Source organism: Pleurodeles waltl, chromosome 4_2 (assembly GCF_031143425.1).
Source record: "Pleurodeles waltl isolate 20211129_DDA chromosome 4_2, aPleWal1.hap1.20221129, whole genome shotgun sequence".
Taxonomy (NCBI): Eukaryota; Metazoa; Chordata; class Amphibia; order Caudata; family Salamandridae; genus Pleurodeles; species Pleurodeles waltl.
The window spans coordinates 481,636,424-481,660,830 of NC_090443.1; the positions used below are offsets into that span (position 1 = coordinate 481,636,424).

At 45.3% G+C, this 24,407-nt stretch overlaps 1 protein-coding gene across 1 annotated transcript; it reads left to right on the top strand.

Annotated features, from left to right (window-relative positions):
- The first annotated feature begins 5,939 nt into the window (after nucleotides 1-5,939).
- On the top strand, nucleotides 5,940-24,407 carry LOC138292951 (RING finger protein 11-like). Its single transcript, XM_069231844.1, has 3 exons — nucleotides 5,940-6,105; nucleotides 6,586-6,755; nucleotides 23,302-24,407. Exons 1-3 carry the CDS (start codon nucleotides 6,007-6,009, stop codon nucleotides 23,471-23,473), a joined length of 441 nt encoding a protein of 146 aa, XP_069087945.1. The 5' UTR covers nucleotides 5,940-6,006; the 3' UTR covers nucleotides 23,474-24,407.

Consider the following 24,407-nt stretch of genomic DNA (forward strand, 5'->3'; position numbering starts at 1 on the left):
CTCCTCAAACGTTATATAGACTAGAGGAATCAGACAACTTCCTCTTTCTTTGCTGCTTCGCATAAAGATAAGTACCTCCTGATGTTAATTTCAGTCTTGCATGTCTAATGAGAATATTGTGCTGCGCGACTGCGCATGAACAGTTTAAACGCGCTTACTATATTCACTGATTTTGCATGCTAGCGCACGTGTTTAAACAACGTCTGCGACACAAAGATTACAGCTTCATAGACACTCGAGACAATCTTGTGGAGGCACTACACACACTGTGTGCTTCCCACATGTTACTCCGCATAAGGTGTCATACATAAGTGCGCCTGAGGGGGTGCTGGGAGGCCGGAGGACGGAACGTGTTTACAGAGGACCGCAGTCCTCTTTCTGGCTCGCAGCCTGCAGGCGCACAAAGCGCCGCGGGTCAGTTTCCTGTCACATATAGGAGCACAAGCCCACACTGAGACTCAGTGTATATGAGTCAGCTCCTGCTGGTGAGCCCTACGCAAGTGAGCCTAACGTCCTCCTCACGCCCAAGTGCCAGGGTTGTAATAATTGGCTACTACATTATTTATCCTGAGGGGAGAAACCAGGCTTATATAGCCAGTCAACTTTCTCTGTGTTTCCCCACACGAAGTTTGGACTGATACCCCGGAACACTCCCCACCCTCCCACACCCATTAACTACAGTTAGAGGGGTAAGAACACTCACACTTTTTCTGAAATACTCCCCAATATTTCAGATTATCCAAAATCTATATTTTGCCCAACGTAACTGACAGCCCTCAGACACCTCATATCTCCAAGAACAAGAGGACTTGCTTCTCGCCGAGGACATTGTACACGCCCTTGACACCTTGGTAGCCCAATCAGTGAACAGGGCCTTAGTAATAGCACTGCAACCGATTGCCAGACAATTGAAAAGGTATGCCTTGACTGTCCCTCCTTATGGACAGACTAATCCCATGCCCCTGCCCCACGCAGATGAACAATCCCAGCCTTAAAACGAAAGGCCACACGCTGCTCCAAAAGCCACAACCACAGACCACAAATATTTGGCGGTACCCTCCACCAGCACCCAAGCCTTCTCCTTCCCTCCTCAAGATAAAGCCTCTGATGACTCCCTCTCCCCTCACTCAGATTCCGATGGTGACATTTGGCACTCCCAGAAGCGGAGACATCATTCTCCTTACAACAGGCAAACCCGGACTAGTGAAGACCCAGACCCCAACTCTACTCTCAATTTTGACCCAGACGCCATTGTCCACCCTGGATCAGCAGACTGAACACAATGCCTGCAGTTGGGGAGTACGCCCTGGGGCAACTAAGGAAAACCTTAGACAAGGACGACAGGAACTGCCTCTGTTCAGAATGCCCTCACACAGACATCCCCGGGAAAGTCGCCCTGACACCAGAGTTAGATCCTAATTTAGCGACGTTCCCCTACAAGATTGCACCTTTATTCAACAAGAAATAAACCAGTTGTTGATCAAAGATGATATCTCCCCATCTCAACCTGATTTCTCAGGGTTTTACAGCAACATCTTTGTAGTAGACAAGAAAGGAGGGGTTTCGCGTTTGGTGATCAATTTGAAGGAACTCATCAGTTGGATCCTTTATCGACATTTCAAGATGGAGGGAATCCACCTCCTCAGAGATATTCTCAGGAAAGACAACTGGATGGTCCGTTTGGACCTTCAGGACGCCTATCGATCTATCCCCATATTTCCTCCAAACAGGAAGCTTCTGCAGTTCAGTTGGAACGGTCAATGGTTCCACTTCAAAGTTCCGCTACTCAGACTCTCCTCCGCTCCTTGGTGTTTCACCAAAATCTTACGTCCTGTGCGGGGATTCTCCGATCCAGGGGCGTTCGGATGATCAGCTATCTAGACTACATCCTCCTTATGGCACAGAATACCCAACCGCTCACTCAGCACCTGGACCATCCAACTGCTCCAGGACTTGGGTTTTCTGATCAACACAAAGAAATCAGACTTGACCTCCTCTTGTCAGATGGAGTTTCTAGGGTTCCGGACAGACTCTTCCTCTTTTCTTCTGTCTCTTCCAGCCCAGAAATTACACTCGATCCAAAAGAAGATCCGATCAACCCTCTGCAAAGGCAAGATATCCCTTGGGGTATTAGCCAGAATTGTAGGTCTCTTAGCGTCCTCCATTCAAACCATATTTCCCAGCCCCTTTAGACTACAGGGCGCTTCAATGTCTGAAAAATCATCACTTACAGAAAAGCCTATCATACACAGAACTTATAGACCTCACTTAAGAATCTTGCAGCGAACTCCAATGGTGGCTAGACTACATGTCCGCCTGGAATGGCACAGCCATCTTCGGTTCCTGACCAGATGTTATTCCGGAATCAGAAGTCAACAAGTGCGGTAGGGGAGCCAGGTGCGGCTCACTTTCCACAGGCAGTCGCTGGTCCCACAACGAATCTCATCTGCACATCAATTGCCTAGAACTCTAAGCAGGGTCCTTTGCAATAAAGACCCTGGCCCGAGGTCCAATTGCTGCGTACTCCTACGCATGGACAGCATCTCAGCAGTTCGGTACGTCAAACAATTGGGGGGCACGCGATTGAGAATTCTAACAGGGATAGTGAGGTAATTTTTGCACTACTGCTTCCAGAACAAGATAACAGTGACAGTAGAATACCTACCAGGTTATCTTAACTCGATAGTGGATAGGAACTCCAGATTCCTCAGAGTTTCCAGCGAATGGAAACTCCACCACCTGGTGTTTCAAGCACTCCAACAGAGATGGGGCCAATGTCATGTCAACCTATTCACCTCCCGTCTCTCATGTCAGATTCCCCGATTCTTCTTGTGGAGACCAGATCCCATGGCCATTGCCACCGACACCTTTCTACAACAACGGAAAGGCCCTCATATATGCATTTCCCCCATTTATCATGGTACCGAGAGAAGTAGCATGCACTCGCCACCAGAGAGCAGAACTAATCTTAGTCACTCCCATGTGGAAGGCACAGCCCTGGTTCCCAGTACTTCTAGAAATGTCCAGAGACTCTCCAGTACAGATCCCCCGACGTACAGCCTATTCCTAGATCCAGCGGGGATTCCCCATCCCCTGATTGCACAGAATCAACTCCATGTCATAGCGTGGCACATTTCTAGCAACGCCACCCATAAATGTTACTCCTTTGCCTGGCGCAGATGGGTTCGTTGGTGCGACGAAAGAAATCTGGATCCCTTGGGGTCCCCCATTACTCCTACAGCAAACATTCTGGCAGAGGTGGCATCAGAAGGCTTGGGCTATTATTCAGTCAATAATTATCTATCTGCTATTTCGGCAGGCCACATGACACTGGATGGGAAGCCTGTAGGAGAACATCCTTTAATAACTAGAGTAATGAGAGGCATTCATATAGCAAATCCTACTCACCCTAAATATACTTGTTTATGGGATGTTAACGTCATTTTGAGCTTCCTACGGCGTTGGCCCAGTAACACTGACCTTTCAAAGAAACAATTATCAGCCAAACTATCCATGTTGTTATGCTTGGTATCTTGTAGGAGAGTCTCTGATGTCAGAGCCCTAGACATTTCAAGATGAGTGTTTTCTCCTGATGGGGTTACCTTTTCTATTTCAAGAAGAACCAAAAACCTTTCTAAACAAGTGACTTATCCTAGTTTTCCTGAAGAACCAAACTATGCATTGTACATTGTATGAAGGAATATGAAGATCATACCAGAGAATATTGCCAGACCCCAGGGGGTCAACTCCTAATTTCTCTCCTGAAATCCTTCCGTCCAGTGACTAGAGCTACCCTAGCTCGCTGGGTGAGATGGATTTTAGCAGAAGCAGGAATTGACACCTCAAAGTTTGGAGCTCATTCGGTGAGAGGAGCCATGGCCTTAGAGGCTTTCTCCCTAAGGTCGCATTTACAGGACATAATGAGAGCAGCTGATTGGTCAGCAGAATTGACATTTAAAACATTTTATTAAAAACCCATAGTAGATGTAAGCTCTATTATATTCCAACAGCTTTAAACTAGCATAATCCAAAGCCTCCGGTCCTGACATAAAATAAAACATTTTCTAGCTTACGCTACAAGAATTTTCAATTCTATTAAGGATTCAGAGGCAAACAGAATGTTTTAAATGTAGAAAATGTTTATTTGTTAATGGTATTAGATATGCCTATGATCAAGATTTATGCACAATGCACTATTTTTTCTTAGCAAATTAACCATTGTTAACATTACAATTACTTTTACATGACTTTTTTTGCTGGCATATCATATTCCTTTTAAGAAAGGGTTTTACCACATTGTCTTTTGTTCTTCTCGACAATGTTGGAGCAGAAATTCAGTTAATGGAAGTAACATCAGCTTCTAATTTTCAAAATGGACCTACGGGCCGAACACCTTCGGGAATCTTCACTACGTTTACGTGGGAAACCGACTTCAAGAATGTTGCAGTTGAATCATTTATAGACTTTAAGACTTGCGCTCAAAGCAAAGAAAGAGGAAGTTGTTTAGTTCCCCTAGTCTATTTGAGGAGTTATGATTGGACTGTTAATTTGATGTCATACACAAACAGTATGGGTAATGTGGTTTAAAGAAAAAGTTTATTTTCACTGGCTGCTGTATATTTGATATTAATATTAACAGCAAAGAAGGAGAGGCATAATCCTCACCTCTGAGTCCTTCGGAGAATTGAAAATTCTTGTCGCGTAAACTAGACATTTTTTTGCGTTTGTGAGTTTCCACCCACTGGCTGCAGCAACTGCATAGATACTTAAGTGTGTCACAGTGAGAGGAGCTCATCATTGTAGTGCCGCTGTCTTGCGAGCCGTGCCGCATGCCTTTTAAAGACACTCAGCACCTGCTCTCAGACTCAGCGTTACTGAACACAGCGCTGGTGCCCCCCTTTCCCACACTACAGGCTAGAAGCACATGTTCAAGTCAGGGAGGACGGACACATCTTGTCCAATAATTAAACTCCAGTTCTGGGCGGCAGCTGAAATTCCTTGGGGACTTGGCCGGTAGGAAATTGAAATGAGTAACATCCTCCGTCAGCCTGCGCTGAGGCGACCCTGGTATTATGATAGTAAAAGTCAGTCTGTAGTACCCACATGGGGTCAACCTGAAAGAGGGTCTCATCTCCTTACAGTAAGTTGAGTGAAGCCCCTGGCAAAGCACCCAGGGCAAGAGCAGTTCTGAGTAGCAGGCTGCTAAAATAAATAACATTAATGTTGTTTAATCAGTAGGACAGTCAATTTATAAAGACAAAGACCTTACTAAATGGCCAGTACGAGGTTAGACTCACAATGATCCGCACTGCACTCAGCGTGCTGCTGTAAATGCAGCTCCGAGGTGGCGGCTTACCCTTTCAACGAGCAAGTTGTATCATGGTGCTAAAAATGTGAGATTAATGCATTTTAGTGTGGTGATGCGGATCATCACACTGAAATGCGTTAGTCTAATGCCTGATGCATGGTACTTGGCAGGGCTGCTTCTACCCCGAGCAACTCCGCAATCTACCCCCACTCTAATCCACTCTACTCTACCCCACTACAATCAATACCACTCTACACCACTACAATGTACCCAAATCGACCCCACTCCACTGTACCTCTATCAACCCCATTCCAATCTACCCCACTCCAACCCCCCCCACCAAACACCCCACAAAGTTTTAGACATGTTGAGCAGCCGCCACCATGTGTACAACATGGCTAAAACACACTGCCAAATCTAATAGCTCAGAGATGCGAGACCTATTGGCTGTACCAATGCTTTTTCCCTATACTACGAACAGTTGGATTCTACTTCAGCTGGACTGGGCACCCACCCCAAGCCTTCGGTGGGCGGGTACTACGCTGTCAAGGGTTTCCTCTTTACTAGGTGAGGTCACTGCACTGCTTTCGCCTAGGAACCTCACTGCTTCCGGTGGGCGGTGCACTACACTTCCCATGGTGCCCTGCTGCTTCCGGTGTGGTTGTAAACACCGGGCCCGGATGGGGCTCTGAGCCTCGATGGGGAACTGCTTGTCCTCGCAGAGCGCTGATGACTTGTCCCTCCTCAACGAATCCGATGGGGCTAGCCTGCCGGGAGAGCCGCCCCCCCCATACCGGGTATAGAAGGGCCTTGGGCACCAGGGAGACGGGCAAACCTGTCTTGCGGAGCAGCCGTCCCCAAATGGCGGCCAAGTAAATCTAGGGGAGCTCGGATGTAGAGCCCGTTAGTGGGTGCGGCGGAGAGGAAGGGTCTTAAGTGAGAACGATTCGCGTGTGCCACACAACCCTCTACCTGTAGAATCCTACAGTAGAAGGCTGCTGGGGCGGCAACCCCCCAGTTTATTTGGCACAGAAACCTTTCCGGGAGAGCCAGTTTCTCTTTACAGAGTAGTCGGTGAAGTATATTTGGAAGGTAGAGCGTTTTTTTAGGTTATTCACCTCTGCTGTATTGGTATGGCAGGACGAGAGAGGAAGAGTCCTTGGAGTGGGTTTATTGTTTAATGGGGTGACCAAAGACGACCGTACGTTGCGGGGAGGTGGCATAGAATCATTGGACAGCGTATAAATGTTTTTCTTTGTGCTTCGTTTCTTTGTCAGGAGCATGAGCAGGTTCCGGTGTATCACCCTACTCCGAGCCAGAGCCGCCTGGCCACACAGCTCACTGAAGAGGAGCAAATTCGCATTGCCCAGAGGATCGGACTCATTCAGCACCTCCCCAAAGGCATTTATGACCCAGGGTCCGAGCCATCAGAGAAAAAAGTGAAAGAGTAAGTTTGGAGGAGGTGCACCCTTTACTGTTTTAAACACGAGAGGTTTATTGTGTGACCTTAGTATTTAAATAGAAGGTTATCAGCAATGGAAAGGTAATATGAGGGGTACACCCTTGCATCGGAAGAATTTTAGTAGCAACTTGCTGTTTTTAATGCTGCGTATTAAAAACAGGCCATAACTTTCTCTTTTCCATTCCTGACATAGACGATTTGTTTTCACTTACCGGAAAGCCTCAATATCCTCTTCCATCAGACTTGTATAGCAACACCTTGGCTGTCAATTTTTTGGTGGGTACCGAGGTACATATCACCAACTACATTAAGCGAGCTAGGGGTGTGCCAGGCCTACATTCGTCAAGAAAGCTCAAGATGTATTAGTTCTAGTTACTGAAGCCTTTTTAGCTGTTGTGCTTGATTTGTTTATCACAAAATTCATACATCATATACATATGTAGATGAGCTTTTGGTCATCACGCTTCATCCATTGTTCAGTTTAGTTGTCTTTTACACTTTGCTTCCGTCCATCGTAGAACACAGAATGAGGTAGAGGGTCAGCCTACTTTATCCATTGACTTCTTTCACTTTGAATTACTGCATCAGAGCCTGTGCAGATTGTTCACATTCACCTACAAATAGTTCCTTACTCTTCAACGATAAGTCTGGTTCCAAGTGTGCTTTTTTGATTTTAATTATTTTTTGCATTAACTTTATATAGCAGCCATTTATTGTGCCAGCCATTCAGGTTGCCAATTAGGTGATCTATTTGTAGTCTTCTTTATTTTTTTATTGAGATTTTCACCTTGTGTAATCAGAATAAATAATGTTACAGATAATCATCTGTTCCAGCAGTTCTTAACCTAAGTTTTTGGCGACCCCTGGAGGTCTGTGACTGCTTAGAAAATTAAACATTTACAGATGAATAAAGTATATGTAAAGAAGCAAAATTGGAAGAAAAAAAATTCTGTTAATGTAAAAAATTAAAATTGAAGAGTGAAAATTAAGTTGGTATTCTCAGATTGGCTCTTGGAAGCAGTGCAGAAGATGGGTGACCTCAGCTGAGTTTAGAAAAGCTCCAACCTTCTCACTAAAACATTTTTTTTTTTTTAATATTTGTGAATTAAATAGAACGTTTAATCATTTGTGTATTTGTTTGATGAATGTATGTTTACATATTTTTGTGTGTTGTTTTACAGTTCAAATCATAGAAATTGCTTACGCCAGGGTCCCTAGATTAAAGTAATGACTCCTTGGGGTCCCTAGAATCCTGTAATGATTAAGTGGGGGTCTAAAGAAGGCAGAGGGGATGTGTCCATTCTTTCCTCACGGGCAAAGTGATGCGTCGATTTCCGCATGTGTAGCTATGGCTCCTTACTGCATATTTTGACACTCTGGGACGATGCGTGGAAAATCCAAAAGACGCTTGGAGGATGAAACAGGCGCTGGGTCGATCTGGTAGGCGATGTAGAGATTTTTCAGCTGCGAGACAGGTGCTGCAGTGAATTTTGCAGGTGTTGCATCGATTTTCGGACGCAGTGGATTTTCTCTCTCTGGTGAAGTCTTTGATGGCCCTGGGACTTCTTAACAGGAGGCAAACTCAGCCTCGCCCTTAGAGATCACTTGTGGGGGAAGGCAGAGTCCTTCCACCAGAGTCAGGGAGCAGCAGGGCAACAAGCAGGAGAGCAGTCCTTCCAGAACGGCAGTCCAGATGGTCCTTTGGGCAGCACAGCAGTCCCTCTGACAGAGTCCAGTTGTAGGTCCAGAAGTGTTTGACTTTAGGGGGTCCCAGACCCATATATATATATCTCCAAATATGCCTTTGAAGTGGGTGAGATTTTAAAGAGTGGTTTTGAAGTGCACCAGTTCCCCTTTCAACCCAGTCCTGTCTGCCGGGAGACCTATTGGGGGTTATCAGTCCTTGGTGTGGGGGTCTGGCCGCTAACCTATGACGTGTAGTGCCCAGGAAGACCCACCAGCACGCAGATGAATGCAGATGTAACTGAAAGTCCTGTGTTTATGGCTGTCTGGGTGGAATACACAAGGGGAGCTGTTAACCACCACAGACCAGATGTGGATTGGCGACAGGCTGCAAGGCACAGAAAGCAGGTAGAGCAGAGAAATGCCTACTTTTGGAAAGTGCCCTTTCTAAAACAGTAATGTTAAATCCAACTTCACCAGTAAGTAGGATTTCTCACTACCATTCCAACCATACCACATATGACAATGTCATTCTTTTCAAATCGGAAACTACCCATTAAAATTATATAAGGGAATTTCCAATGCTGGCCTATGAGGGGAGCAGGTTTCACAATATTGAAAAACGACTTTGGGTGTTTTTCACTATTAGGACATGTAAAATGTACAAGTACATGTCCTGTCTTTTACTTACTTAGCACCCTGCCTTATGGGCTACCCAGGCCGTCACTTAGGGGTGACTTATATGTAAGAAAAGGGGAGTTCTGGGCTTGGCAAGATGTTTTAGCTGCCATGTCAGGGAGGCCGTGAGACTGGTCCCACAGGATTTGTAGTAGCAGGCCTGAGACATGTTTACAGATCTACTTAAGTGAGTGACACAATCAGTGGTGCAGGCCCACTAGTAGCATTTAATTTTCAGGCCCTGGGTATATGCTATACCACTCTAGAAGAGAGTTATAGGCAAATTAAATATGCCAGTTATGGGTACACCAATATCCCCATGCTTTAGGGGAGAAGAACATGCACTTTACCACTGATTGGCAGTGGTAAAGTGCTCTGAGTGTAAGGCCATCAACAAAACAGGAAGTAAAGGCAAAAAGTATGGGGCAAGACCACCCTAAGGGTGCTAGGTCTAACAAGGGGTGACATAGGAACCTAATTTAGGAGCAATTCATTCCCCCCTTTCAAGTCTATTGGGCATGTAATGTCACAGAAGTATTTAGGTACTGCCAGTGTCTTATTCAGTTCCCTGTACATCGTGTGAGTGTTTTAATTTTTACTCCCTGGCTTTGCAAGTGCTGTCTGGTTGACCCACGTCTGGACTTTTAGTTGTCCTGTGCAGCCAGGTTGATCTTGTGCTGTTGGCGCAGCTGTGCTGTGGAGTGTTCCTGTGTAGGTGTTGTGGATCCTGACATCAAGGTTACCACACAGCTGTTTGAGTAACCCGTCCAGTGTGGTTAGGTCACAACTGTAACCTTAGATGTCGGCCACTTTGGAGGGTGGTGATCATGCAAGGTTATGATTAATGAGCACTGTATCATATTGATCTGAATTGTTTGGAGTATCACAATTTATGCAGACTACAATTAGCATGGCTCTGGGTTCTAGGGAAGGATTGTTTTCCTTTTGGTGTGGCCATGTTTAGAGGAGGATACAATTTTATTTCTTTTTTTTTTTTTAAATATACATTTTCTGCTTTCTTTTTGTTTACTACTGAGTCAAATGCAAAGAGAGGAACATCTTTGAAGAATGGACTGTGAGAAGTTGATTAATTTGAGCAAAGACTATCACAGAACTAATCCACACTAGGAAATTCAGCATGGTTACCCAGAATTTACAGATTAATCCGCCAAAGTAGTTTTAGTCGAACCGCTCATGGAATGACTTGAGGGAGTGTTTTTTTCCCTGAACTATATAGCAATTACTGATAAAGATAATACGTTGTCACAGGAAGGGAAGAAAATAATTCTGTTGCATTCATTGGGTCCAAAAAGGTTAAAAGTTTATTCTAAGGAACCTGACCAGGGAGGTGCTGGAGATGCAAATGTATTTAATGATGCCATAAAAGACCTTGACAGATATTTTGCACCCAAAAGTGTGTATAGGCATTACTAGGTATATATTCTTCCAATGAAAACAGGAAGAGCATAAGAATATAGATGAGTATGTGAAAGCTTTGAATAAGTTAGCTCTGGATTGTAAATTTGGAGCATTACAAAAGGAACTTATTTGATGTCTAGTTGTTTTGCATGCAAGTGATTCTAGTATTAAAAAAAAGCCTTTGTGTAAATGGAAATTCAAACCTAAAGATTATTTTTAGCTGTTGTATGCAAGGCTGAGTTATTGAGTAGAATTGCAAAAGCCATTGAGAGCGAGACTTGGACAAGTCTTACGGAAAATGTTGCTAGTATTCTAGTTAAAATGAACATAGAGAATCTAACAGCAGGAATGCAAGAGTGTCTAAGAGAGACACCAGACAAGGGAGATACTCCTGTATGTTATTGTTAGTCGTAGTTATTTTGCTTACTCAAAAAAGTGTCCTGTAAAATTACGCTGTAGTTGCTTGTTCCATTAAAAGCAATTTTGCCAAAGATGGTAAGAAAGAAGAAATATTCACAGGTTATATGTGTTGTGAATGAGACTGTCATGGGATGATTACCCTGAAAGTAAAAATGGTAGTATTGGTAGCAAGGTATTGCAGATTCAGAAGAAGTGTTATTTTAAACATGTTTGATGAGTCTTACAGGAAAAAAACCTATTTGTAATTTGTCCGTTGGTGATGTCACTATAGATGTTGTGGTTGATTCCAGCTCACTTACACCATTATGGAGGAGGGTGTATGGAAGAATACATTTGTAAATAAATTGGGGCATAAGTTGTTTGAGTCAGATACTCTGCTGGAGGGATATAGTGGAGAGAAAATAGATATGCCGGGCTACTGTTCTTTATTTTTCAAACTTAAAGGGAGGAAAACATTTGGAAAATTGTATGTGGCGAAGAAGGGTCACTCTGTGTTTTGACGGTTTGACTAGGGCAATTTACATGTTGTATTGGATCCCAACAGCCCTGAACAAGTTTTGTTAGTGGATGAGCAGGAAGTTATTGAAGGATGACACGCAATCCAAGGTGAGCAACATCCACATCTTATTGCAGGAGGAAGTGAGTAGTTGTTGCGAGACGTGCTAATGGGAATATTCGATTGTGTTGATCTTGGTTATCTTAATAACAATATAATTGTAGATTGTTTTCCCCTACCAAAAATTGGAGAAATGTTGGCGATGATTAAGGACGCACAGTATTTCTCCACCATTGACTTATCCTCTGTGAAACATCAGATCTCTTGATGGGAGGATGTAAACAACTTACTAGTTTTATTATTATTGATGGCTGTTTCCAAGCCTTTTGGCTTGGCATCCACTGTGGTGGTGTTCCAGAGGCTTGTGTTTAAACTGTTTGGGAAGGTGAAGGAAGTGTGACATTTTATAAAAAAATGATGGACATTTTAAAACTGTTTTGCCAATTTTGAGGGAAAAGGGTTTGACAGTAGAGTATGCAAAATGCAAGTTTTCTGTGGAGAGTGTAACATATTTAGGACATGGGATTAGTGATGCTGGTATCAAATCACACACTCAGTTGATAGAGGCTATTAAACAGGCACCCCACCTAAAAGTAAGGATGATGTTTGAATGTTTTTAGACATGGCTAAATTCTATTAAAAATGTGGACCTAATTTTGAGTAAATGTTTCAATAGAAGAACATTGCTAAAAACTAATAAGTTTAATTGGAGTGAGGAGTGTCAGTCTGATTTTGAATAAAGGAAATAGGCTATTGCAGAAGCACCAGCTTTTTGAGTATTTGATCCCAAAGCCGGTAATATTGTAACTCAGGATGCCAGTTGTTTGGGACTTGGTGCTGTATTAACTCAGAAAGACGATGTTGGACAAGAATGGGTGGTCGATTTTGCATCACATTCATTATCACCTACATTGTAAAACATTCTGTTGTTGAATGTGAAGCTCTAGCTGTTGTGTGGGCAGTAACACATTTTTGGACATTTGTGTGAGGGAGTTAAGTGGAGGTTAGGTGTGTTCATAAAAATGTTCCTGAATCCTTGAATGATGTATCTTTTTTTGGAGTGATGATGTTTTGGATGATGAGTTGGAGAGGGAAGATCTGGGTCAAAGAATGTTGGAGGAGTTACATGTGAAGACACTGTGGAAGAGAGAAATGCTGGAGCAGAGGATGAGAATTATGAGATTGATGGGTACAGTAATGAGATACTCAAGATTCTAATACCGATTGTATTGTTGATGTCCGTTCCCATAAAAGGGTTGTTAACCTACCAGATTGGTTAAAGGATCATCATTGTGACGTGTGATGTATGACTATACATATTACACACACACATATATACACACACACATACATGTGTGTGTGTAATATATATAGTTACGTATCAAATGTATAGAATGTTATAGTTTTGTGTGTCCAAGTGTTTTAATTCTTGTAATTTTTTTTCCTTTTTATTAGTGTTTTTATTTAAGGGGCGGAGATTTGTTGTATTAGTATGTTTACTATTGTATGATTTAGGATTTCTGCGTTGGTATTTATTGTGGCCTATGGAGTGTAGCAGGCAGTCTCTGAGAAACAGCAGGTATCCACTGCACTGAATGAAGTGGGGAGGAGTGAATTGGTTCAGATTAACAGACTAACCAGGGCAACTTTGTCTTCGTGCCATGCATTAAAGAATTGTTATGGGGAGAGTTTGTATGGATTATCAGATTAGCCAGTATTTGAGTTAATGCTGAGATGCAGCTTTTTAACCCTACAAATGTCTTATTGTATTGTTGAATGGTAATTGCCAGAACTGTATAACTGAACTAGATTTCATGAAAAAAATATTTTGCCTTAAGGTTGTTGCTTCCTAAAAAAACAAAGCACTGACTCAACAAATTGAAACTGGCTTGAAGAACATTAGAATGAAAACAGAGTTTAGGCAAGTGATGTGGTTTAGAAAGTTAGGGTTCAGTAATGATTAGGGGGGTTAAAGTAAAGTTTGGTGTGAGGGATGAGAATGTGTATGACTGGGGTAAATGTTAGGAATGGAGTAAGGTTGTGGATTTCTTGTAAATGCATAGATGGGTTGGAATAATATAAGTGTAAGAAGAAGGTAGGGAGAAGAGTCATGGCTAAAACAACATGGTGTAAGAGGCAAAACATTTAGATTTAATGGAGGATTAACAGTTAAGAGTTTATACATTGTACTTAAGCTACATACCTATAGATAATTCACAATGTAGTAGTAAAAATTAAACTTGTTCACCTCTACATTTTTGTATTTCCCATAGACATGGATGTTCAATGACCATTTGGGTGAAATCTCCACCTACCCCTGTTGTATGTCTTAGCCTGGGCTGCTGCAGCTTCCCACAGTTCTTCAGCTGATGTGTGCTGGGCTGCGCTGGAGATGGGGGAATTGGTGAATAAGCATTTTGCTGGTCATACAGAGACTGAGCTGCCTTAAAAACTGTGGGAACTGTGCACTAAGTGCAGTGGGGCAGGACAAGAGACCTTGCTATAAGGAATAAGATATTCTGCAACTATTTTGTGGGCCTTTCACCTTTAGTTAAACGCCTATAACACACATCTTAAATGAAAAATAAAGTTAAAGTGATTGGTGGGAGAAGCATTACTCTGTTATGAAAGCCCAGTTAGTTAATGCGGTCACTGCAGATGTGTGTATCTGTAACCAGTAACAACATTGAATCCTGGTAGGTTTACTGAGAATAGCTACTCGTAAGGAAATGCCTCTTTTGGTATGTTCACACCCAAGGACTGACTCTTACTAGTCCTTAGTATATGGTACCCAGGGCATGTAAGACCGTGTTCTCTCAGGGCTGCAGCAATATTTGTGCCAACCTGTTTGTGCCAAAGTACAGACTGAAAGGACAGTGTTTACCCTGATAGTTTGGCTTTGCCATTCACACCAATGGCAAAGCCACCCTCTCCCATAAAAGTATGTACAAGTCTTGCCTAAGAAGGGCCAAGAGGGCCATATAGCTGTATTTTATTTAGTAGGACATATAGGGGGTCATTCTGACCCCGGCGGGCGGCGGGAGCCGCCCGCTTGGAGGGAACCGCCAGAAGACCGTACCGCGGTCAAAAGACCGCGGCGGTCATGCTGGGTTTCCCACTGGGCTGGCGGGCGACCGCCAAAAGGCCGCCCGCCAGCCCAGTGGGAAACAGCCCTCCATGAGGATGCCGGCTCCGAATGGAGCCGGCGGAGTGGAGGATGTGCGACGGGTGCAGTGGCACCCGTCGCGTATTTCAGTGTCTGCAATGCAGACACTGAAATACAAAGTGGAGCCCTCTTATGGGGGCCCCTGCAGTGCCCATGCCATTGGCATGGGCACTGCAGGGGCCCCCAGGGGCCCCACGACACCCCTCACCGCCATCCTGTTCCTGGCGGGCGGAACCGCCAGGAACAGGATGGCGGTGAGGGGGTCGGAATCCCCCATGGCGGCGCAGCAAGCTGCGCCGCCATGGGGGATTCCCAGGGCAGCGGAAAACCGGCGGGAGACCGCCTGTTTTACTCTTCTGACCGCGGCCGAACCGCCGCGGTCAGAATGCCCAAGGGAGCACCGCCAGCCTGTTGGCGGTGCTCCCGCGGTCCCCGGCCCTGGCGGTATTTACCGCCAGGGTCGGAATTACCCCCATAGTTTTAATATGTCTTAACAGGAACACTTCCAAATTGGCGCTTTGTTGTGGATAAATTATTAGCCCCATTTGCTAACACAGGTTTACCGGTTACCCATGCCAACTCGTGAATGTGTCTACCTAACTGGGTCATGTAAGTGGCACCCTGGAACTCTGTCCTGCCGGACTTGGTCAGGCAACTCAGGCCTTGGTTCCCAAACTAACTTTTTAAAAGTTTCTAAAGTTCTTGTTGACCAGTGCTTGTTTGCTGTTGATGCTACAGTTATGTATTTTTTTTTTAAAATCTATTTCTCCAGAACCCTCTGATAGATTTTGATTATCACGTTCTCTAAAGATTCATAAAAATCGGATCCTATTTTCTAACCTGATGCCCAGTTTCTTTCGAGTTGCATGACTTTCTTATTCTATTTGGTGGTGTTAAATGCCTTACACCTAGTTCCTTTGCCAAGCCCTACTGCTCGCAGCCACAACTACACAGGGTTGAACTTAAGGTTAGGTAAACAAGCCTGAATGGACCCAAGATGGTATTTGTGAGTGTATTGCACGATAAGGCCCTGCAGCCATTTCATATAGTACACCCTAATCCCCACACTACTTATAGAGATACGAGAGCTCTGTCTGCAACTGAAAGCTCAATGAGTGCGCAAGTCACTATTTAAAATTTGTATTACACAGAGTATGAAACAGCCTGCTGCATCCAAAAGCCATTTACCGGTAGAGCAGACAGTTTTTTTCATTAGGTTCTTGTGCCTCTTATGTTTTGCGCTATCTCTGGCTAATCAGCCCACTTGCAAGGTGCCCATAACAGAAATGGGCCTGATTGTGAACTGTGCAGAGTGGAATTTCAGCGTAGAATTCTACACAATTATCAGAGGTCTAGTGTTCCTGCACATGGATTTATTGTATGCAGGAAAAGCAACCCCGATTTTTACCAGCTGGCAAATCCAGCAAATAAAATCACTGTGGGGAAACCCTGAATTGTAGCCCAGGCCCTATCTATGACCTTCGCCCAAATCTCAGACAGGGCACGAGGAGTGGATTACATGCCTTTCTACCCACCTCCTGCCAGACAACATTCTCCACCCCTCCATTCACTATGCTCATCCCCTCACCCTTGTCTGTCTTAAAACACACTATTTCCACCGCAACAGCCTGCATACTTTTGATAAATGTAACATGGAACACCACTGAAAAGACATTACCATGCAGAATATTACCTGTTAAAACCAGGTCTGCCGAGAAATTCTCAATTTCTTAGGGTTTGCCTCATAATTGCACAGAACTGGTGAGTTCTTGGTGCTTAGTACTGGTAATTACAATTGTGGATTTCATATGGCTTTTTCCTTCAGGTTGTAGTGAGTCTGGTTGAATGCACTTTTGGGTCTTGTAACTGCCCAAATCCCTGAGTTTGCCCCTTCTAATTTTGGATCCCCTAATCTCTGCCCACTTTTTTTTTTTGTAATAACTTTTATTAAGGTTCCAGTGTAAAGGACAGTAGTGCCACACATTACACTAGGAAGCATCTTTGCACCACGTTCAATCAAGCATTTTACAATTATAGCCAGCCTGAAATAATCATAAATCAACATTCTCAGTCTAAGAGACTTCCAGGACCTCCTATGGGAGCTGTCCCAGCCACTTCCCCCATATGCCATCAGGTTTACAAGGACAGCCCCAGGCCTCATAGACCAGCCTTTCCTGCTGCGCACACCAGTCTACACCTCGGCACCAACCAGAAAGAGATGGGTGCTTTCCAGCGCACTGTGATGTCTTGTGTGGCCACCATCAGTGCTGTTCCTAGAAAAGTGCGATCTGCTCTCATGTTCCCAACTGTATCTAAGACCCCAAGCAGGACTGCTGAGGACAATGGAATCTCCGACACTACCTCAGAAAGGGTGACCACTACTGCGGACCAGAATCTCTGACTCTGAGGGCGCAGCCAAATCATATGGTAGAAATCGTCCGGATAGCCCCCACAACGAGGACACACTGGTTCCGGGAGAAGTCCCACATGGTATAGCCTAGAAAGGAAGAGAGAGACTCCAAATAGATAGTATGTTTGTACCATACGCAGTCAGAAGATATGGTTATAGTTCTGGGTGCCATCAAGGCATCTCTCCAGCCTTCGTACTCGATAGGGCCCACCCATTGCTCCCAGCAGCTTCTAAGATGGTCCAAGCTTCCGGGGGCATTGATGATCAGTGTTTTATAGATCTGAAAGGGACCACTCCTTTTCTCAATGCCCACATTAGGAGTTTCACCTCTAACAGACTGAGCTCCGGGAGTGGATCTGTGCCAAGAGTGAGTGAAGGTCGTAATTCAACTGGAGATACTTTTAAAATTGGGTATGTGTGAGCTTGTAGGTGGTTTGGAGTACTTAAAAAGAGCGCATATGTGTCCCTGTCCAGATGTCCCCCAGCCAGGAACTACCAATCAAGTCTTATCTGTCAAATCCCTTTAGCATGGCCACCTCACGTAACCAGGTACCACAGCAAAGCAATCCTGGGATGGTGCAAGAGGAACCAAGACCGATTTGGCGTGATTAATTCAGAGACCAGAGGCTTCCTCAAAATACTGAAGTAGTTGGAAACAGCGGGGGCCACTTGTGGCAGGGCCTGCTAGGTAGAAAAGGACATACTCTGCATATAAGGCTATGCAGTCCTCGCATGCCCATTTCCATCTCCACTGATGGATCAGTGTCTCATACCTTGGTTTGGCATAACCCCGCTTTGGTCTGGGTGGATCAGGGTGTGGAGCACTTCCTTGAGGTGGGTTGCCAATACCATAGCGTATATCTTTACTTCCCAGTTGGTGAGTGAAATTGGATGGTAGTCAGAACAAGATGTAGAAGGGGGATGAGATTTTGTTGATGAGAAATCAACCAATACAGTAATTTCACATATTTATTGCCCCGCCTTAGATTCTCGCCTGGGAAGCATGCCATAAGTGTTTTGCCGCTTCCATAGATTGAAGGTGTATCTCCTCTCGTATCAGAGATAGGCGACGGGATACCTTGCCTTCTGGGTTTCTCGCTAAGGTGTCCTCGAACTGGAAGTAAGAGCGTAAATCCAGATCAAGAACAACATGTATTGAAAGTAAACCCCAGAACATCCCATCCTCCCCCATACTTTCTCCAAAGAAGCATCTGTTGCCCTGCAAAAGAGAAACCGACAATAAAACATAATACAAAATCAATGGGCTGTGGTGGACCCCTCCATTATGTAGGAGGCTGTAGAGCCCTTGATTCAAATTAGGAACATTCAGGTGTAATCGTGTCCCGGGCCTGTGCTCCGATCACAAGGCAATTTCGGAGCATGGGGTTCTGGGAAAGGTCTGTATCACTGTGGGCGATGGCCCTACAGGGTGAGGTCCGTTCTGGGGGTGTCGCCTGAGCAGATCGAGAAAAGTCTGCGTCAGCGAACACTTCAACTGATGTCAACGCCAGAGACTGACCATGGTTCCAAGGCGATGATGAAAGGGATGCAGTGCATTGACATTGCCTTCGCTTCCGTGAGCTGGGGTGTTGTCGTTGAGGTTTTGATTTTGGTGCAGAACGTGCTATGTCCACAACACGTGAGACCCCGGTGGAGAGCCCTGTGAGCCATCTATGAGCCACCTTTAAGCTGATGCTGGTGTATTAAAGAAGTGTGTCTTGTTAGCATGATTGACTCGAAGCCCGGCAGTGAAGAGTAGACGATACTGTAGCCCCATCGCTCTGAGTTTCTGTTTAACATCCAAGTTAGGAGCATTGTTGCTCCTGAACATTGGGAGTCTAATCAGGAAAAAGTAGAACTTTGGCCTCTCTACAGCGAAGGGCGGGCACAGGCTTCTCGAAGTACTGCATCCCTGTTGCAGTAATTCAGGATACAGGCCATCACTGATCTCCGGGACGAACCTTGAGGTGGTTTAGGAGTTAAAGCCCTATCTGCCCTTGTAGGAAGTGTCCTCTTTTTGGCATGGTTACCCCCACTTTTTACATGCTATCAGTATGCTTAGACTGTTTTCATTGGAATCCTGCTAACCAGGACCCCAGTGATAGTGATCTCTCTAAGTTTGGTTGCCTAGGACTTTTGCACTCTCCACAGTTGGCATTCTGGTGCCCCCTTATAAGTCCCTAGTATATAGTACGTGGGTACGCAGGGCATTGGGGGCACCAGGGGTTCCCCAAGGGATCCAGCTTGTATTGTGCCACCCATGAGAACCCATGCAAAATGTGCCTGCAGGACTGCCATTGCAGCCTGCGTGGAAAGGTGCATGCACCCTTTCACCACATCTCACTGCAGGTCCCTGTGTGTGAGGGCACCCCTGCATGAGCAGAGGTGTCCCTATGAACTGCATGGTATCAAACATGTCGGAATCATACCCCAATACTGTAGCCAGTATTAGCTGTGTGATTCCATGCACTCTGGGGGCTTTTTAGATGACCCCACAGTATTGCTCCTAATGAGTCTTCTAGGGTTTTCCAGGCAGCCCATGCTGCTGCCACCCCTCAGACAGGTTTCTGCCCGCCTGCTTGCTGCCTGACCAGCTTAAGCAGGGGAAGACAGAGCAAAGGATTTCCCGTAGGAGAGGGAAGCAAAACCCTCTCCCTTTGAAATAGGTGTTACAGGGCTTGGGAGGAGTAGCCTCCCCAAGCCACTGGTGTGCTTTGAAGGGCACGTTTGGTGCCCTCTGTGCATAAACCACTTTGCAGCAGTCCAGGGACCTCTGGTCCCTGCTCTGGTGCGAAACTGTCAATCACCATCCCAGGGGTGTGCCCAGAACTTCTCCAGGTGGCCACTCGATTCTGCCATCTTGAAACCAAGATGTGCAGAGGCCCCTGGGAGCATCTGAGTGGCCAGATCAGGCAGGTGACGTCAGAGACCCTTCCTGATAGGTGGTCACCGTGTAAAGTGACCAAGCCCCCCTTTAGGGCTGTTTAGGGACCCCCTTGCGGATGGGTCTCCAGATTCGAAGTGCAAGACTCCACCAGGAAGCCTGCATCGTTTACTTCTACTTCTGGCCACTGGAACCACAACTGGCCTCTTTAAGGAACCAAAAAGACTTCAACTCCTGAGACCATCTTGCCTTGCAACATTGTCACCCCGGCTCCTTCCAGCAGCTGCTACATTTCCCCTGCTGTGCCTCCTCTGGGGTCGGCGAGACTTCAGCCTGCAGCAAGAACCCCCATCCTCTCCTGCTGTCACCGACCGCAACGATGCAGAAGGTGTGTGCGCCACTGGGAGGGCCTCAAAGCCTTTGCAACGGCTTCGCTTCGGGGAGCTCTCTGCCCTGAACTGCTCTCCCCCTCTGCCCTGAACTTGAGCATCGCAGGGTCACCTGCTGCGCCCCGCGCAATCACTTCTTGGGGTGTAGTGAGATTGGCCTGCTGCCTCGTGTGGCACAAGGGACACCTCACATGCCCCTAGGTGCTCATATGGCACAGAACTCGCGCTACCACGGCTGGTGTGCCAGCAGGCCCGCGCAGGACAGTGCAGTGGACACTGCAGAGGCCGCTGCATTGAAGACTAGGAGTGCTTTCTGCAATATACAGGTGACAAACGGCTATGTTCCCCTTGTCTGGTCCTTACCTACTACTGTGGCCTTGCCCTAATGCAACGCATGGAGGAGCTTGGTGACTGGGGGAGGTGCCGGCCTGATTGCTGTGATGGTACAACATTCTTCATTTAATTGCCTCTGGTCCCTGCTAATCCCTGTGCTGCCGTACTTTGCCATTATCGGCTGGTCCTGACGGCTCACTACTGGACGGACCCATTGTGATGCTTTGCCGCACCCCCACCCACTGAGCTCCAGAATATTCATGTGAACAGAGGATCTGCAAGTCCTATGGGAACCGCATAGTGTCCGGGGGGCCTCAATCAGTGCTGCATTCACACCCTGTGGTGGCATGGGATCTCTCTACTCGGGGGCACATCGCAGAGACCCCTGGTAACAATCCTTGGGACTCCCTTTGGTGGATCCACTCAGGGCAACTACCAATAATAGTCCCAGTGATCACTATGGGTAACAATAGGTCGTTGCGCTCCCTCGCCTCATACACCCATACTCCATACACCACACCCTGCCAACCCATGCAAAAACTGACGAGACGGGTGGGGGTTTTTGAGCAGGGAGACGCGCCGGAGGCACATTCTGAACCATCCAGGGCTGAATTATTGGCCGTTATACAAGGGATGCAAACTGCCCTAGAACGTCAAATCGATCAGTATCCAATGACGTAAACTTACTAAGTACTGATCTGCGCAAAGTGGTGGACAAGGTTCTCATAGCAGAAGCTAATATCACAACGTCACACGGGAAAGCCACCACTTTAAAACATCAAATGGCAGTGATGACGAATTCGATGTCCGAGCTACACAAATGGTCTGAGGACGCTGAAGGCTGCTCACACCGTAATAATTTCCAGATCCTAGGCATGCCCAAGAGATTGGAACAAAACTTTGCAGACAGCTTCTTGGAAGGTTGGGTGCGCATGAGTTGAAACCACTCGGCTTTTCTGACTTTTTTTGCTGTGGAGAAGCCATGCAAGAAAAAAGTTTCTCTCTCACCTGCCCTTCAGGAGAGTGAGTTGAGCTTCTCTCACCATGTGATGTACCACACTCCACACACTCGGAGAAACACCAGTTTCCAAACCAGCAACGCCACCGGAACTCCGCCTGCAAGGGAGAGGGTATCTGATGCTGCTAGAGGGGTCGATACAGCAAGAACCTCGCTCTACCAACTCCCATAAAAGAATAAGAGCCGAGAACACGGTAGGAAGAGGAAATGCATTTCTTGTGTTTTAGAAGTGGTCTCTTTCTGGCTCCGTAAGTAGAGTAAGCATTATAGGGAGACGAAGCCAAGGATCAGGATCATGTTAAAGTAGTGTTGATGTGAGTAAATGTCTGTTAACGAGATATACAGCATAAACGAAGGGCTGGGATGACAAAGATCAACAAAAAGGGAATGTCCGATATCTGTACTTACATTGTCTGCATTCATAGGCCTGTGCTGGTTAGAACGCTCAGTACTAAAAAATATCAGTTATTCAACTTTAATATTCTCATTGTGGATGGTTTGAAAGTTCGGAAAACTGAAAGGATACACGTTTTTGCAGCACCACAGTCCACGAGACAAGATATGTCCTGCACAGTCTAACCTCTAATATTAGTACTGGAAGCCAACAAAAACACAGATCAATCCAGAGTCATTAACGAAATGGTTTACAAAGTGCTTGCTCTTGCGTGTCGAAATACCTAGAACTGGGTGGCAGAGTTTTGTTTTAATTCTTATAGCAAAGACTGCATGATTTTAAGTTACTGGCTAGAGCAGAGTTGCGTTGTTGGTGCAGCTCTTTCTTTCGGTACGCTCGCTTAACTGGTTGAGCTGTTTTAGGAATAGAGCTGAACTAAGTTGCATCTTAAGTCGCATCTTAGTTGCAGTCAGCTGAGCTGTTTTTGACACACAATGGCCTTTGCGCAAATGTGGCATGAGGCAACCGTTTCGTAGCAAAATGTTGTAGTCTGATTGAACGTACCACAAAAAATGCTTATTACTTTAAAGAAGCACGATTTCTCTTGGTGGGGTCACACATCACTGTGTGAAAGTTTTGTGAAACAAGCGTGCTTACTTTTAATTAACAATTTTATAGGTGAGCAAATTAGATCTTTGGAGAAAAAATGTGTTCATTTCCGCTGATTCGTGTTTGCTGATTTGTTTCTGTCCTATAGTAATTGTTTGTGCCTGTCCTAAATTTTCACATATTCAAACTAGTGAATCAGTATCTTGTCTGGAATCACTTAAGCGCTTTTATCATTAGATTGCTGCTCCTTATTCACAATAGTCTCTCTATTCCTAAATCTAACTAAACGGGCTTTTCATATATACGGCTGGGTTAATTTACTAGTCTGATTCCAGTCAGAAAATGAAAATACAACTACACGACAGAGGTTATAGCTGTGTACTGTTGTTTTAGCAGAAAAATTATATGTATGGCAGATGCTTTGGAAATTGATGTTTTTGTAGGTTTCACATGCTACCAGAAAAAATGGGTTCAAGTTGCTTCTATACGAATTACCATCTTAGATATGAAGTGTAAAATATTTTTATTAACAAGGTGATGGATGACTAAGCATACATTTTTCCTTTTCTTAGGTGTGTGATCTGCATGTTGGATTTTGTTTATGGTGATCCAATCCGGTTCCTGCCCTGTATGCATATCTACCACATGGAATGTATTGATGACTGGCTGATGCGCTCCTTCACGTGTCCGTCTTGTATGGAGCCTGTAGATGCTGCCTTGCTCTCCTCTTATGAGGCCAACTGAGATGACTGCTGCTTCAGACTGGTTTAGTTTTGCGTGTTTGCACTTTAAAAAATGCTAAGACGAGGCAGTGGAGAAGAGCTGCACCAATTTTGCACTTTCCAGGAAAAACCAAAGACCTTTACGAGGGTTCAGCTTCTGTCAGAGAGCTGGAGAACTCACCAGCACCGAACCTGCACAGGCGGTCCTAGTTTACCAGTGTTGACAGGGTGGCTGAGCTCCTGTGCACTGTTTGTTTGACTCGCCGGATCTCCTTTTCATGACATACTGGATGGCGTGTATTGCTTGGATGGGACAATATGTTATTTCATGGACATTTACGATGGGCTGAGGCTGTGTTCATGAAACTGTCACCCATCCCTACTATTGATGAACTGATTCTCTTTTTAGCTGTCTATGCCTTGTCTCAAACACTTGCCTTGCATCAGCTGTCTGCAAGTTAGACAAAATGGGAGACCCTCCTTCCTCCTCAAATAACAGGCTACATAGCCTGAAAGGACCAACAGTTGCATGCATGACTGATCAGATTCCTACACGTATCCTTGGTTAGGGTTGTGATGATCTTCAGTCTGTGAACATGGAAATCACGATACTTCCGGGCCTAGGGTCAATTTTGCCTTTTTTCATTTTGCTTCAAAAAAGTGCTAGGTTTGTTCAGCTCCCTGCAAAGAAAAATCAGCGGCAAGCTTCACTACTATCATCATATAACTTACCATGTTCCGAGGGGAGGGTCACTGTGCAGCTTGGGTGTAGAGAGTTGACCCCTAATGGCTGCATGTGCACCTTGGCTGAGTGTACTGTCAGATTAAGTGACCCCACACCATAATCATGGCCATAACAAATGTTTGTACAGGCCCTCTCTCTAGTATATTCCCAAATCATGTGTTTATTGGTAGGATTTTGTGTAAGTAACCAATAAAAAAAAGTGTGCTCCGTG

What these genes read in the sequence shown, in the direction of transcription:
- LOC138292951 (XM_069231844.1), top strand. Translation starts at nt 6,007, where the DNA reads ATGGGGAACTGCTTGTCCTCGCAGAGCGCTGATGACTTGTCCCTCCTC. An exon ending in AGCCGCCCCCCCCATACCGG is followed by an intron (nt 6,106 to 6,585) that starts GTATAGAAGGGC and finishes TTTCTTTGTCAG; the next exon opens with GAGCATGAGCAGGTTCCGGT. An exon ending in TCAGAGAAAAAAGTGAAAGA is followed by an intron (nt 6,756 to 23,301) that starts GTAAGTTTGGAG and finishes TCCTTTTCTTAG; the next exon opens with GTGTGTGATCTGCATGTTGG.